Source organism: Camelus dromedarius, chromosome 5 (genome assembly GCF_036321535.1).
Source record: "Camelus dromedarius isolate mCamDro1 chromosome 5, mCamDro1.pat, whole genome shotgun sequence".
Lineage (NCBI taxonomy): Eukaryota > Metazoa > Chordata > Mammalia > Artiodactyla > Camelidae > Camelus > Camelus dromedarius.
In genome coordinates this window covers 19,285,513-19,300,244 of record NC_087440.1, presented here as the reverse complement: position 1 = coordinate 19,300,244, position 14,732 = coordinate 19,285,513, and the positions used below count along the sequence as shown (strand labels likewise).

The 14,732-nt window shown below is 51.4% G+C and overlaps 2 protein-coding genes across 2 annotated transcripts; one reads left to right on the top strand and one right to left on the bottom strand.

Annotated features, from left to right (window-relative positions):
* Positions 1-41: 41 nt before the first annotated feature.
* Positions 42-3,888, top strand: DUOXA2 (dual oxidase maturation factor 2). The gene is made up of 6 exons (XM_010994906.3): positions 42-509; positions 1,607-1,664; positions 1,964-2,098; positions 2,344-2,557; positions 2,918-3,132; positions 3,490-3,888. Exons 1-6 carry the CDS (start codon positions 363-365, stop codon positions 3,681-3,683), a joined length of 963 nt encoding a protein of 320 aa, XP_010993208.2. The 5' UTR covers positions 42-362; the 3' UTR covers positions 3,684-3,888.
* A 332-nt stretch (positions 3,889-4,220) lies between these two features.
* DUOXA1 (dual oxidase maturation factor 1) lies at positions 4,221-14,278 on the bottom strand. Its single transcript, XM_010994908.3, has 8 exons — positions 14,053-14,278; positions 13,643-13,717; positions 8,007-8,240; positions 7,607-7,664; positions 6,791-6,925; positions 6,373-6,586; positions 5,878-6,095; positions 4,221-5,179 (listed from the first exon to the last, which is right to left on the bottom strand). The coding sequence occupies exons 3-8, from the start codon at positions 8,151-8,153 to the stop codon at positions 4,926-4,928; spliced, it is 1,026 nt and encodes a 341-aa protein (XP_010993210.1). The 5' UTR covers positions 8,154-8,240; positions 13,643-13,717; positions 14,053-14,278; the 3' UTR covers positions 4,221-4,925.
* Between the last annotated feature and the right edge of the window lie 454 nt (positions 14,279-14,732).

The following is a 14,732-nucleotide window of genomic DNA, read 5'->3' as shown; positions in this document are numbered from 1 at the left end:
GCAGCCAAACCCCTACATCCGCTCTGCAGGCTGCCCACGCTGCTATAAAAGGGGGCCAGGTCCCTTGCGACTTCCAAACGCAGAGGGATCTGCAGAGCTGCGAAAGTAACTGGCCATAGCTGGCGAGAAATAATTTCGCCTTCCCACCCACCCGACTCCATCCCAGCCAACTCAGAGCGCCTGAGGGCTGCCAGTGGCTGTGCTGCCTGAGAGGCAGGCTAAGGGGCTCAGACTTGACTTGCTCATTGAGTCCAGTCCTTGCACTCAGAGGACGGGGTAAAGAGAAGTGGGGTCCTAGCTCGGAAGCCAGGGACGCACTCTCCCCGCTGGAGCAGACCCACCCAGCACATCCGGGTTGCAGCATGACTCTGTGGAACGGTGTGCTGCCTTTCTACCCTCAGCCCCGGCATGTTGCTGGCTTCAACGTCCCGCTACTCATCGTCATTCTGGTGTTCTTGGCCTTGGCTGCCAGCTTCCTACTCATCTTGCCTGGGATTCGTGGCCACTCGGTAAGGGGTGCTAGAAGTTCGGGTCTGGGGTTGAGGGCGTCATGGGCAGCTTGTCTCTGGAGGACCCAGGACATATAAGACTGTAGCGTGATCCTTTATGAAGAGTCAAACGAAGCTCTGAACCAGAGGAGCATAGGTGGAGCACATCCAGAAGACTGGTCCAGTAAGCACCCGCTTCCCAAGGATAGAGAGAGATCCTGTACAAGACATCCTAGGTACTGACCCCAGCTAGATCATTCAGGAGGCTGCTGCAGAGAGTGGGTGTCCAGTCCAGTAATCCTGGGGCCAATTCTAGTCTTCACATGCTTCAGGGGTCTCCTGCCTCTCCTCAGAGTGCACCCCTACTCCATCCCAACTTCCCGATGATGACCTTGGGGCCAAGAGGACAGAAACCAGCAACTCACACTGCTGCGTTTCACCTGTGCGCTAGGTTAAGCTATATGTGTATGGGTGCCCCCATCCCAAGATCTCAGAGATTTCTGCACAGGATTCAAAGTTGTAGCAAACAGGGTACTTTTCATTAGACTTCCCCTCTCCTAGAACCTAAGTTGTTGGTTTTTCAAGCCTAAGAGGAACTAACATTGCCAAGTCTTGTGTTGTTTTTCTGGGAAATTGGCAAACCTAGGAATATCTGAGAGGCTGTGTTCCCACCTTCTCGACTTGGTGACCAAACCCTGAGGACCTCTCTCCTGGGGGGAGGTGATCCCTGCCTGCCTAGCACTTCTGGACTCACTGAGCCTCACCATAGTAGTGACCTGAACAAGAGACAGGACCAGGACTAGGAGCCAGAGAGTTGGTGGGGGGAGGAGGTGTCGGTGGTGAGAGAACACCAGGCAGAGACAGCACAGTGGCAGGATGGACTGGGAAATGAGGCTGGGGAGGCAGAAGTACAAGAATCAGAAATGCCAGTGTCTCAGAGAGACTTGCATGACTTGCCTTCAGCCTTTAAAGGTCAGGAAAGTAACTGGGAAAAGGGAGCGGGGGCAAGAGGGGGAAGTTGCTGGGGCACTAAAGGTCCTGGTAGTGTGGGGGCAAGGGAGGTCTTGGGGACTCTGGTTGGGCGATACCCAGGCCTGACCTGGTGCCTGTTCTTGCAGCGCTGGTTCTGGTTGGTGAGAGTGCTTCTCAGCCTGTTCATAGGTGCAGAAATTGTGGGTGAGTACGCGATGCAGCAGATGGGAAAAGGACCTGGCATGAGGAAGGAGGTGGCTAGAGGACACCTGGGAAAGTGGAGAACTGGGGTTGGATTCCTGCTCCCTCTTCCCATTCTCCTCCCAGTGGGCTCTTTCTAGTGCCCACTCTTCCACCCTTACCATGTATACCACATTGGACTCCCAGACTGCCCCTCCACCTCTCTGCACAGTGTTCCACCTTCCATCACCACTCTCCCAGTTCCATCTCTCCAATCTTCTTCCTAATCCTTCCCCTCCCCCTCTGTGTGCCTCTCTCCACAGCCGTGCACTTCAGCGCAGAATGGTCAGTGGGAAGAGTTAGCACCAATACATCCTACAAAGCCTTCAGTGTGGCACGCGTCCGAGCCCACGTCGGTCTGCACGTGGGCCTAGAGGGTATTAATATTACACTCACAGGTGAGGGGGCTCCGGCGAAGTGAACTTCTGGGGTTTGCAGACAGCACAGTTGAGGGGAGGGTGGCAGGGGCAGCTGGTGGACCTCCCAGATCCCACAAGTTCAAATAGCTTTTTGTCCTCGTAGATTTGTGTTTTTCCCAACCGCTGCCAAACCCATTTCTCTCAGATCCTCACTTTTCCATTCTAATCCTGTCAGTTGCCCGTCCCGGCTGTACGCAGCCCGGTGACTCCGCCACCCTCCGCAGGAAACCCAGTGCAGCAGCTGAACGAGACCATCGACTACAACGAGCAGTTCATCTGGCGTGTGGGCGAAAATTATGCTGAGGCGTACGCGGAGGCCCTGGAGAAGGGGCTGCCCGATCCCGTCCTCTACTTGGCGGAGAAGTTCACGCCGAGCAGCCCCTGCGGGGTTTACCGCCAGTACCGTCTCGCGGGACACTACGCCTCGGCGACGCTGTGGTGAGCGCAGAGAGAAGGCACTTTGCGTGCGTGCATGTGCGTACGTGCGTGTGTGCGTGCGTGTGCGACGGGGGTGGGGGCGCGAGAACCGGAGCATGTGAGCTGCAGTTACAACCGGATGTGTTTGAGGTGGAATAACCGCCTCGCGGGGAGATGGTCGCGAGGTCCGCACAGACGGCGGGAATCCGGAGAGACCCAGCAAGCGCTGGGAGCCGGCTGCTCCCCTCGGGGGTTCCCTGCGCCTCCGCCTTCCCAGCCCCGGGCTTTCGTTCTGGGGTAGGGAAGTAGAGGAAGCGAGGCTGTGGGAACCGGGGCGGGCTGGGAGGATCCGGCTCAGCGCCGCTGGCCCCCTCCCCGCAGGGTGGCGTTCTGCTTCTGGCTCCTTTCCAACGCGCTGCTCTCCATGCCGGTCCCACTCTACGGAGGTCTGGCTCTCCTGACCACCGGCGCCTTCGCACTCTTCTCCGTCTTCTCCTTCGCCTCCATCTCCAGCGTGCCGCTCTGCCAGCTCCGCCTCGGCTCCTCCGAGCTCACCACTCACTACGGTGCCGCCTTTTGGATCACGCTGGCGACCGGTGAGGTCCAAGGGGACGGGACCCGGGTGGCTAGGGGTGGGGACGGGATTTATACTGGTGTGCGCTTTCCAGCTTACGTGATAAATTCACGTATATTATCTAATTTGCCCTTCTCGATAGTTCTTAGAGGTAGGCACTGTTTGCCCGTTTTACAGATGAGGGGAAGAGTTTTCAGAAAGTTTCGGTATCTTGACCCAGTGAGCAGGCGAACCCGTGTACCATGTATTCCGTATTAGAGGTCTTTCTGTGGTGTGTGTGCTGGGGAGGACATACAAACGCCTCCAATAGATGCTGATGGGGAGGCCGGGGTCTGGGGCCCTGACCGCCCCTCTTTACCCCTTGACCGCGCCACCTCAGGCATCCTGTGCCTCCTCCTCGGAGTGGCGGTGGTGAGTCTCCAGTACGCTCGGCCCAGCGCTCTTCGCACCTTCTTGGATGGAAGCGTCAAGGACTGCGATAGTCAGGAGAAAAGAAGCTTGCCTCTCATCCTCAACAACCCACTGCATAAGCAGTTCGGGGCCTTGGACTTAACCATGAGTACTAACCTGTGAAAGGGACTCAGTGTCGGATTCCTACTCTGCCTCCATCCCCTATCCCCTGCAGGCCGGCAGCAGTGCGCGCCAGGCCTGGGCCTGGAACGCTCCGGGAGGAGCACTGCACTAGGGGCGCGGAGCGAGAGGCCAGTGGCCTCAGATGTGTCGCTTGCACCTGGGAAAGAGTCTCCCAGGGTGAGCTGTAAATAAATTCTTTCACCTTTTGTTTTTTGAAAGCTTTCCCCCATTATTTTCCATAGCTTTTCAAGGCTGTAGGGGGATAGGCACTTTGGAGAGACCTCCCTGGGCTGGAGACAGCCTAGTACACTTTTTCTCTGTTTTGTCATGGACACCGGTTTCTCCTTTTCTAAAGAGTCCAGAGTAACCCGCCAAAGGCTCTGGGAGAGGGTGCCCTCTAGTGAGCGCAGAGAGGAATCAATCTTTCTGATCTGCTCCAGGTAGATGGTAGGTAGGGGACACCCACTCCCTATGGCCCAGTGGGATCCCCTCTGCTGGCTCACCTGAGTGGGCTAAGAAGAAATGGAGTTTTGGAGCTTATTCACTAACTTCAGTTTATTCACTAAAGGGGTAGTGTCTGATGACCAAGGTCGATGTCAGCAAGGCATAAAAATGTAAATCCTTGGATTTTTTTTCAGGTCGTTGGCAAGTCCTACAATCTTATTTGGCAAATTTGAGAACTGTAGCTCCAAGAGGATGTGGCAGAGTCAGTTAATATTAGACCTGGGACAAGAAGTTTGGTTTCTTCTCCCTTGCAGTGCTTTCAATGTACTGAGAGATCACACAAGCTGGGGAAGTAAAGGAAGAACAAAAGGGACCCAGGAAAAAGGAGCACAAGAGATGCAGGGGGATGAGAGGGACCGTAGGAGCATCACATTGTAACCCCCCACACACATATGTCATTATGTGGGCAAAGCTGGGTTTCAGTAAATGGCACCTCAAAGAGACAAAGCATCAAAGGAGGGCAGGGTTGCCGTACAGAAACAGGGGCAGCCTCTGCTGTGTCTTATCATGGCAAGAGGGCTTATGGGCAGCTCCAGTGTCTGTTCAATACCTTAGGGATTTTTGTTACGTTTTGTTTTTAACATTAATAGGTAGAGCCTCTTCTTCTATTCTACCCACAGATTGGGCTGGGAGCCTGATACAGCCCATCCTGCCGGCAGTTCTAGTGGATTGGGGTGGGGGCGTTTCAGTGAAGTCTGGAGCCAGATGAAGTCCAGGTGGCCACCAGGGAGAAGAACCTTATAGGGCACAGTTGGGCTCTCTGGGGTGCTCCTCACAGTGTGCCTTAGAGGAAGCCTCTGACAGAGGAATGTCCTGGGGCTCTGGACTCTCAGCTGTGGACCGATAGCGAGGGCTCAGGAATCCCACTTCCTCAGGATTCCCCTCCAGCACAGCATGCTCTCCGACACTCTGGCTGAATAAAACCTTCAGCCTGTGGGGCTGTATCCTGTGGGCCACCACCATGGCCAGGCCCAGCAGCACACAAAGCAGTCCTGGAAATGAGGCAACAAGCATCCTGCCTTAGTGATAGTAACACCCTCCCAAGTACATCTTCTCCTGAGAGCTTCAGAGCAACTCTAAGGGAGGCCTGGTGTCCCTCCTTCAGGGCACCTTGCGCTCAGAGAAGTGACTGACTTAGGGTCATGTGGTTAATGTGGCTCTGTTCTGAGTTTTTGGACTCTAAATCCAGTGTTCTTTCAGTTACATCACAGGAGAGAGAGAGGGAGAGAGAGAACTCTGAAAACAGAGAAACCTTGGGGGAAGGGCAGGACACCAAGGAAGAGGCATAAGAAAGGGCATGAAGGGACAGACACAGTGGGACAGGAGAGGAGCATAAAAATGCACGGCAATTTAAGGCTAGGTGAGGCAGGTGAGAAGAATTCTAGGAATGGGGGACACAGAGGAGTGTTTGAGGGAAGAGGAAGGGGACATGAGATGGAGGATCTGGGAAAGAGCTGGGTTGAGAGGGAGGGGATGAGGGATATGACTCAGGGGAGTAGGCCTGTATGAGGAGGGAGGGGCTGTGGGATGGAGAAGGGGAAACCCAGAGATGAGGGATATAAGAGGGAGGGGGCTTTAAAGCAGGGAAAGGTATCCTGGCCCCCAGAGGCAGACCCTCAAGCCCCTCCACATGATGGGCCCTGGCCCTGACCCTGACCCTCCGATACCTGTCTTCAGGGCTGGGCCTCACCTGTGGTCAGTGTGATCCAGAAGGCAGGCCCACGGTGAGTGTGCAGCATAGCGGAGCCCAGGCGCAGGGGACAGGGTGGGGTGAGTGACGTGGCCATGGAGAAGAAGAACAGTCCCAACAGCTGGAAGATGCCTGTGGCCAGCAGCATGTGGCTGCCATAGACCAGCACGGGCATGGACAGCATCACGTTGGCCAGCAGCCAGCAGAGGAATGCCACCCTGCCACCAGAGGAAGAGCCAGGACCTGGTAAAGGCTATCACAGGCACCTCTACCTTGTTTGGGGTGAACCTTTACTTGAGGGGCCCAGGTGGGGGATCAGGGACCCAAGGACACCCCAAAGAGGTGAGTTAGGGATTCCTGCCTGTGGGCTCCCCAACCACCCTGGTGACTGGTGCCAGACTATATCACACCAGGGATCTCCATTTGAGAGGAGGAGGGATGGCTAGAAACCCCATTCCTTGGTCTAGGCCAGCAGAGCCTCTGTCCCACCCTCACCACAGTGTGGCCGAGGTGTAGTGTCCTGCCAGGCGGTACTGGCCATGCAGGCCACATGGGCTGTTTGGACTGAACTTCTCGGCCAGGTAGAGCACGGGGTCTGGCAGCCCCTTCTCCAGTGCCTCTGCATACTCCTCAGCGTAGTTCTCCCCCAGGTGCCAGGTGAACTCCTCGTTGTAATTGATGATCTCGTTCAGCTGCTGCACTGGGGTCCCTGGGGAATGGGGCAGCTGTGCTCAGCAGGGACCCAAGGGCCAGGGTGGATATCTGCCTGGGTAGAGGCTTACCATGCTGGGAAGAGGTACAGGCGCTGGTCTCAAAGAGACTTCCCCTTCCTACCATTACCCCATCCTGTAACTCTTTAGACCACACCAAACGTAGATCCCAAAGACACAGAGCAGAGCTTCTTCTCCCTCACCTGTGAGCGTGATGTTGATTCCTCCCAGCCCAATCTGCAGCCCCACATCAGCGCTGATCCATTCCGAACTGAAGGCCTTGTATGACATGTTGGTGCTGACCTGGCCCACAGACCACTCAGAACTGAAATTTGCAGCTAGGGTTGGGGAATTGAACATACAGGAACTTAGGGAGGTCTGGGCTTGGCTGGGTTAGAGTCAGAGCTACAAGGGGACTATGTCTGTTTTGCTCGTAATCGTACATCCATTAACTAGCCCACGGCCTGGCTCATAGCCAGTTTACCAACAATATAGATGGGATGGATAAATAAATAAATGGGTCAGAATCCAAGATTTTTCCTGGTCATACTCCTCTTACCCCTTCCCTCCCTTCCTCTCCCCATTTAGGGAGAGGTACTCAAGCAGCTGGGGGGAGAAAGCATTAGCATAATAAACCATGCTGGGCAAGCACAGATAGCTCCAACACAGAGACTTTCTCTTTCTCCTATTGCCTAATCCCCACAGCAAAACAAGCAGCCCTCCACCATTCTCTCCCTCTAGCCTCCAGAGACCCTTTCCCCCTACACATTCATTTTTGATCTGCTTTCCTCTGAATAAAAGTGTTAGGAAGGTTGGAGAGATGCATCCAGCATGGTTTTCTGGGTCTGCACCTCCCAGGGCAAAGGTATCAGTGAGGGAATAAGGCCTCGATGAGGAAGGTGTATGGGTAGGGTCTGGACGCCCACCCTGAGGCAGCAGCTGCCATGGGGAAATGAGAGAGGAGAGACCGGCTGCTGGGGGAAGCAAACTGGATGGAGGCAGCTGCATCTCACACTCACCAAGGATCACAGCTCCGATGAATAAGCTGGTCACCACCCGCAGCATCCAGAACAGCCTCTGCGTCACAGGGTGGGTGTGTTTAGGATTGGGCTTCCAAGTCTACCCTTTCTCTTTCCAGACTCAGGGGGGGTACCCTGAAACTGAGGTCTCTAAAACTGAGATTAAAGTGCCTGGCCCATAAGAGATATGCAATAATTATCTGCTGGATCCATGAGTGGGGAGCTCTCTGCTGAGTCTGGAGGAGGGGATCAGGGCATGGGTGACACTTTCTCAGGACTAGAATCTCTTAACTGAGTCTGGTCATAATCAGAAGGTCTGGCCCCCTCACCTAGAGCCTAAGGTCTCTCTGGGGCTGGGGACTCCAGGGCTGGGGTTTCCAGGGCTGGTTCTGTTTCTCACCATTTTGCCCCGAATGCCTGGCAGGATGATGATGAAGATGATTAGTGAAGTCAGAAAGATGGCGATGATTACAGCCAATGTGGTGTCCATTGGGAAGGTCGGCTTGGGGCCAGCATAGAAGGGGAATGTGTGTCCAAAAGTGGCCATTTTGGTGGGGTTGTGCAGAGGAGGCAGATGCTGTACAACCGTAGGTGTTTATCGAGTGCCCTCGTGTGTCAGGCACTGTCCTTGGTGCTGGAGATATAGCAGACAATAAACCAGACCCCTCTTCTCTGGAGCTCTCCAGACTCCACTGTTACTACCATTCCACTGCCCCTCAGCCAACCATCTCCCCGTGTTTTAGCTGTGAGAGACTGAGGGTCTTGGCAATCAGTCTCTGTCACCCCATGTTCCCTTCCCAGCCCTCAGGTCCCCTAAATCAGTGCCATCGTTACCCTCAAGGCTTCTTGACTTCCTTTGGGACTGTCTTAAGAAATATAACTCTCTTTTATCTCCTCAGGCCTCTGGCACAATCAGACAGATCACAGAACATAAAAAGAGCTATATTTACTATCAAGGGAAGGCCTAAGGGTGAAAGATGGTACAGATTACAAAAAGATTGGCTTTTCTCCTCAGTCCCTAAAGGAACAAAGGCCATACAGCTCTGCTAAGTACGTCATCATCTGGCTGATTCCCAGGCCTAGCATTGCCCATACTGGTCAGACCAGCTTTCTCGAGCCCCCTGGCTCCTGCTCTGGCAAATCCAGAGCAATCAAGCTGAACTGAGCTCACTTCAATAAGCACTGAAGGAGCCCCTGCCCTCCACCAGGCACTGTGCCGGGGCCAGATGTCCTTCCACCCACACATCATCAACAGCGGCCTGCTTCCTTCTTTTAAGTTCCCAGGCCTCATTTCAGCTCAAACCCTGCCTTAGCTCTTTTCTGTCTATCCCCTGATCTCAGAGCTAGTTTGGCTCCAGTTTGTCCCTTTGCAGACAGGATGTTGGGAAAAATGGCACCTGAATTTATTGTGTTTTATTAAATCCAGACAGAATGGATTGGAAAACATGCTATTATTTTATGTACTACAAAGAAAGAAAGAAAAAAACCCACCGCCAATTAAACCACAACAGCCATTGCTGGTAAGACACACCTCAATTTCATAGATATCAAAATGTGAAAAAAATGCATCTTATAATCAATGAACTCAGCTCTTCATTTTCCTGTGTATGATCTGTACTGGGGCCTTGGTACCCAAGAGGCTCCATAATCTAGTCTGACCAGGTAGTGTCTCATTAAGTGATACAGTGAAAGAATAAGCTTGGGAGTTAAGCAGCTCTGGATTTGAATTCTGCCTTTGCCTCTGCCTCTTGCAAGTTACAAGATCTCAGTAGAGACTTAGTTTAACTTTAAAAATAGGGATGATGATAACATCTACCTATGTCATAGGGTCATTGTGAGTATGAAGTGAGATTGTGCCTGTAAAGTGTTAAGAATACCTGGAACACAGTAATGTTAATAAATGGAAGCTACCAGATTGGGAAGGAGGGGGCATTTCATTACTCCATTTATCTCTTTTGCCAATCCTTCTTGGAGGGAACCCCAGGTTGGAAGAAGTTCTGGGTCTAGTTCCAGTTCTTCACTGATTGTATAACTGGACAGGCAAATGACAACCTCCCTGTTTCCTGGCTTCCTCCTCTGCAGTTGAGTATGATGATCTCCAGGTCCCATTCCAGTTCTACATTCTGTGAATATGATTGCTACACTGGAGCTCCCAGGCTCCCCCTCTCCTTCTAGGCTGGCCACCTCCTGGTGCTATTTTTGGGGGTAGCATGGTATCAGGCTGAGACAAAGGGACAGACAGTTTAAACTTTCAGTTCTGTCTTTTGGGTAAGTCAGATAACATCTGAGTCTCATTTTTAACATGAAGTTTTGCTTTTTTCTTTACTTTTCAACTCTCCCATCCCAGAGAAATGGGTTATCTCTTTTCCTCTTGGGCTCTGATCTCACTCCTGACTTCACCATCACCTTTCTCATCGGTTATCCCCCTTTCTTTTGGTGACTTTCCAGCTTCTCTTTCTCTGCTGACTCCTTCTCTCAAGGCTGTGCTTAAATTTCTCCTGTCTTAAGAACACACACCAAAAAGGGACCATTTCCCTTAACCTTTTGGGTCCCCTACAGCTACTACCTTATCCCACTCTAACCCTTTCACAGCTAGGCTGTTTGGAAGAATAGTCTATGTATTTCCACTGCCTTATCTCCTCAACTGAATGAATCTGGCTCCTCCTCATCCTCAACTTCTCCATTAGGTTACCAAGTGCTAAATCTAAAGGGAAACTTTTGCTTTTCATCATTCTTGATCTCTCTGTGGTATTTCCTCTTTCTTTAGACTTCCTCCCTGGACTTCCACGACATCATGTTTTCCTGGGTCTCCTGCCTTTGGCCATCCCTTCTATGGGCCCTTGGCTAGTTCTTCCACCCCTCTTAAATGTATATGCTCCCCTGGATTCTGTCTTGGTTCTCTTTTTCTAGCACTCTTTGTGATTCCCTATGCAGGCTCATCCATTCCCATGGCCGATGGTTAAATCTATGTCTCCACACAGACCTACCTGGGCTCCAAACACAAAAGGGCCAGTTATTCTGTGACATTTTCACTTGGCTGTTCCACGGATGCCTCAAATTAGACACGTCGCAAACTGAATTCACTGTCTCCACTCTGCTTTTTATTCTGCTTTCTTTGTCTCTTCGGTGGCATCACCACCTAATCAATCAAACAACCCAGAGACCTGGACCATCTAACCTCCTAAATATTTCTCGAAACCATCCATGCATTTCCTTCCTTACCTCATCCTATCTTGCTTGGTGCCAGAACAATTTTTTTAACAAGCAAATACAATCATTTCACTTCCTTGCTCTGGGTTAAATCTGACCTTCTCACTATCACTTGCAAAGTCCTTTGTGATCTAGTCTCACCTACACTTCCATCTCCATCTTTTGCCCAGTCTAATCTCTAGCGCTACTAAACTACTGGCCTCTCCCAGAATCTGACATGCCCTTTCAAGCCTTCATGCCTTTGTATATGCTATTTCCTCTGCCTGGAATGGTCTTACTCCCTTGGCAAAATCCTCTTTACCCTTCAAGTCTCAGCTCGTGTTTCCTCCTCTGACGTCACTGTGCCAGTGTGGATGTTTCTACCTCTAATGTTCTGATTGCATTTTGAACATACCTCCAAAATCACAGTAGTCACACTGTACTCTAATTGTTGGAACACTGAGAACCTATTAGCTTTAACTTCCTTAAGGGTGAGAACTTTGTCTTCCCATCTTTGTATCCCCTACATGCAGCATATACTTACTAATCAGTCTGTGGATGAAATAGATGAATATATGAGTGAGTCCCTCTCCCTGCAGGCGGCATCTACTGTTTTGCACACAAGAGGGAGCTATGTTCCCTCATTGCCCTATACGATGCTTATTCAGTATTAACTGAGTATCACCAACAAAGGGCTAAGGACTGGGCAGGAAGGGATTTTTAGTGTTGTCAACTTTTAGTGCTTTCACAGAATTTTCAGAAAGCCTCTTCCAATAGTTGGAGACTCCAAAACATAAATGGTCATGTTTAACTGAATCTGAAACATACATTTCAACTCTAGCTGAAAATGAGTTAGAATTTGTGGATTAAATTATTTTGTAAAATATGTGATAGTGATGCTTATTTTAAAGCAGATGTTTATTGGTCTAAGAATTTTCTTTATTTGTGACACTTAGACTGAAGCTATTATAATGTTGATGGAAAGCTATGTTTTTAAGGAAAGGCTATAAAATGTAGAATATCTTGGTTATTAAAATAGGAAGATAAAGCAAGTTTGAATACATAGTATTCAAGTAAGAGTACATGTTATATGCTGGAATCTCAAAAACAAATAAAAATAAAAGCAAATAATAATGGTGTAATGTATTTTGGTCAGAGTCATATATTAGCATTATTCCTGCATTTATTTGAAAGGAAGGTTATAAAATATTTTATAAGAATGGCTCATCCCTATTAACATGGTACTTCAAAGAAACACTAACAAAAGGCTTTCTGTACCTTAGGTCCAGAAGAACACTGTTAACTTATTTCCAATTCTCCAAAATATTTATTAAAGATGACTAAAGCAAAAAGACACTTGGTGAATAAAATTTGCCTTGTTTAATTCCTTCTTGTTCAGTTTAATGAATTAGGTCTTCTGTAATATACATTGCCCAGTTTAATTTTTATGACCCTGATCCTAATTTGGTTTTAATTATTAAGCTAACAGGCCTCCTGCATGAAGAGGTGGGACTGAAATGAAAAGTCCCCACACCTAGCAATCTTGCTTTTCCTATAAAGTTTGTGATTTCCCTTGGGAACACCCCTCCCTGGCTTGCCAAGGAAGGTTTGACAGTAAAATTCTTTCTAATCTGAGAGAAATCTCATGTTAATCTTCCCTAGCTGATAACCATGATTGTTATGTGTACACAATGTACATTGATATAAATAAGCACAAGATACAGTCAAACATACACCTATGGGTTCATAGAAATACAGACACAAGAAGGACGGAGTTCCCAGTAACACAGACATCTAGACAAAAAGGCCCTCCATCAGAGGCCCCTGTGAGAAAATTGGGGCACTTTCTCACTGAGTGGGCCAAATCCCCACACTTTGGGGTCCTCCTTTCTTACTTGACCTGCAGAGACCTTTCTTACTTTCCCTTTCTGAACTCCCTTAAAATTGTAAAGCATTTCTCTCGATCAGTTGTGTTTCAGACACAGTAACCCATTCCTTACCTACCACGGGATGAAGTGAGGTTTCCCTGTGTGTGTATATGAAGGATGAGCAAGAAATAAAGTTACTGTCTTTAAGGAAATATAGCCTAGTATAAGCTCCAGACTTGCACATTCATAGTTCTTATGTGCTTTCTTAACGCTCCATTGCCTCTCTGGCAGCGTCACAAGAATTTCTTCTTGAAGTCTTCCTCTGACTGCCTCCCCCTTCTGGAATCCATAAAGACTACTAACTCTTTACAAAGGGAGAGTGGGTGACTTGCCTGGAGTTGCCAAAACTCTGATTGGTGATTCACAGGTACTAGAATGTGATGGTTTACTTCTCTGGTTGGGGTGGACCCCATTCAGTTTATATGGTTCTGGATGGCTGAGGGGACCTTGTCCAGACTCCTGTCCAGTCTCTTTTCTTCAAGAAGGTGTGTGGGCATGTATACATGTGTTTTTGCATTAAAGAAGGAGTTAAGTGGAGAAACAGAACAAGATCTGAAAAGTGGGTCGGCACAGGAATCCCTAGTAAGGGCTGAGGTGGGTAGGGAGCCCAGGGGTGTCAAATCATGCCAGCCAAACTATTTAGGTTTCAGTTAAGCCGAGATAAGGATTCGATGTCTGTAAACCTTGAGGCCTTATTAAGTTGTGATTTTGTCTGTTTGTTGTTGCCTCTTCTTAGTTTCTCACCAGACTTTCTCTTTGAACTCCCACTTGATCTGAACTTGGTGTGGGTGGACGTAGGAAGTGCGCCCCTAAGGGCAGGGGCGGGGACGGCACTTCAAGGACCACTCCAAAACCCCTGGACCACACCTACCCCAGCAACCGCATCCCTGCCCCTCAAACCCAGATCACTGTTTCCTACCTTCGCCTCTTCTATCAAATGTGTGCCTGGCAGTCCACGCCACCCGCTTCTCCTGGTGGAACCTCACACGCAGCACTCCCAGGGGTAGGATAGAGAAGGAACCAGATATGGACGTTCAGTAGTCAAAAGCGCACGCCCTTTCTCACGGCGGGGCTCCCTTCCAACCCCCACTCTTCTAGGCTGTGACCGGACAAACCGGGTCCTGGATGCTTTCCCGCCCTCCCACCCGCAAGTCGCTCTCAACCTTCCCAGACCGCACCCGAGGCTCTGCGGCGCTGCGCCCGCCCCCAACTCCCAGACCCTAGCCTGGGACAGAGAAGGGACGGGTACAAGAGAACTGGCCCCTCCGCAGCCATCCCTCTGACCCCTCCTTCTCCTTGCCCAGAACCCCAGGCAGTTTCAGCACAAACCTAGCAGTCAATCCGGGGTCCGGCGGGGCGCGGGCGGGTCTCGAGGGCGTTAAGACCCCCGAGATCTCACGAGGAACTCAGAGCAGGGGTTACCACAGACTCTTACGGGTCTTAGGACGCATGCCTTGCTCCGACGCTTGGCCTGGTCTGCGGGCGTTGACTATCCTCTTGGTCTTAGAGCCCAGTTCCGCCAGCGTGGAGGGGATGTGGGGAGCACCTCCCCCGCCCCCTCGCCCCGTCTCCCCCGCTTCCGCCCTCTCCCCAGTCCCAGCCGACCCGTAGAAGCAGACTTGCCCTTTTCGCTGTCCACGCGGCCTCATTAGTCGAGCCTCGCCACCGACTGCACATCTACCCCACCTGCGCCCTGGGAGCCCGTGCCGTCTCACCTTGTGCGCCCGGGTCCCCTCGGAGCACCTCAGCGGTTCCCCGGCGCGCAGGCTTCTATCCCGCCCCACCCCGCCTCGCCCCGCCTCGCCCCGCCTTACAGCTGGGGCGCGCCGTCCCCTCTTCACCCCCCAGCCCCGCCCGCCCCGGCGCAGAGCCTGAGAGGGACCCGGACCCGAGCGGGCGTCGCGGGCCCAGCGGAGAGCCAGGCGGGAGCCAATCGCAGTCGGCGCTGGAGGGACTCCGCGGCCTCAGGTCAGACCCAGGAGGGCTCTTCTGCCGGCGGGCCCGGCGCG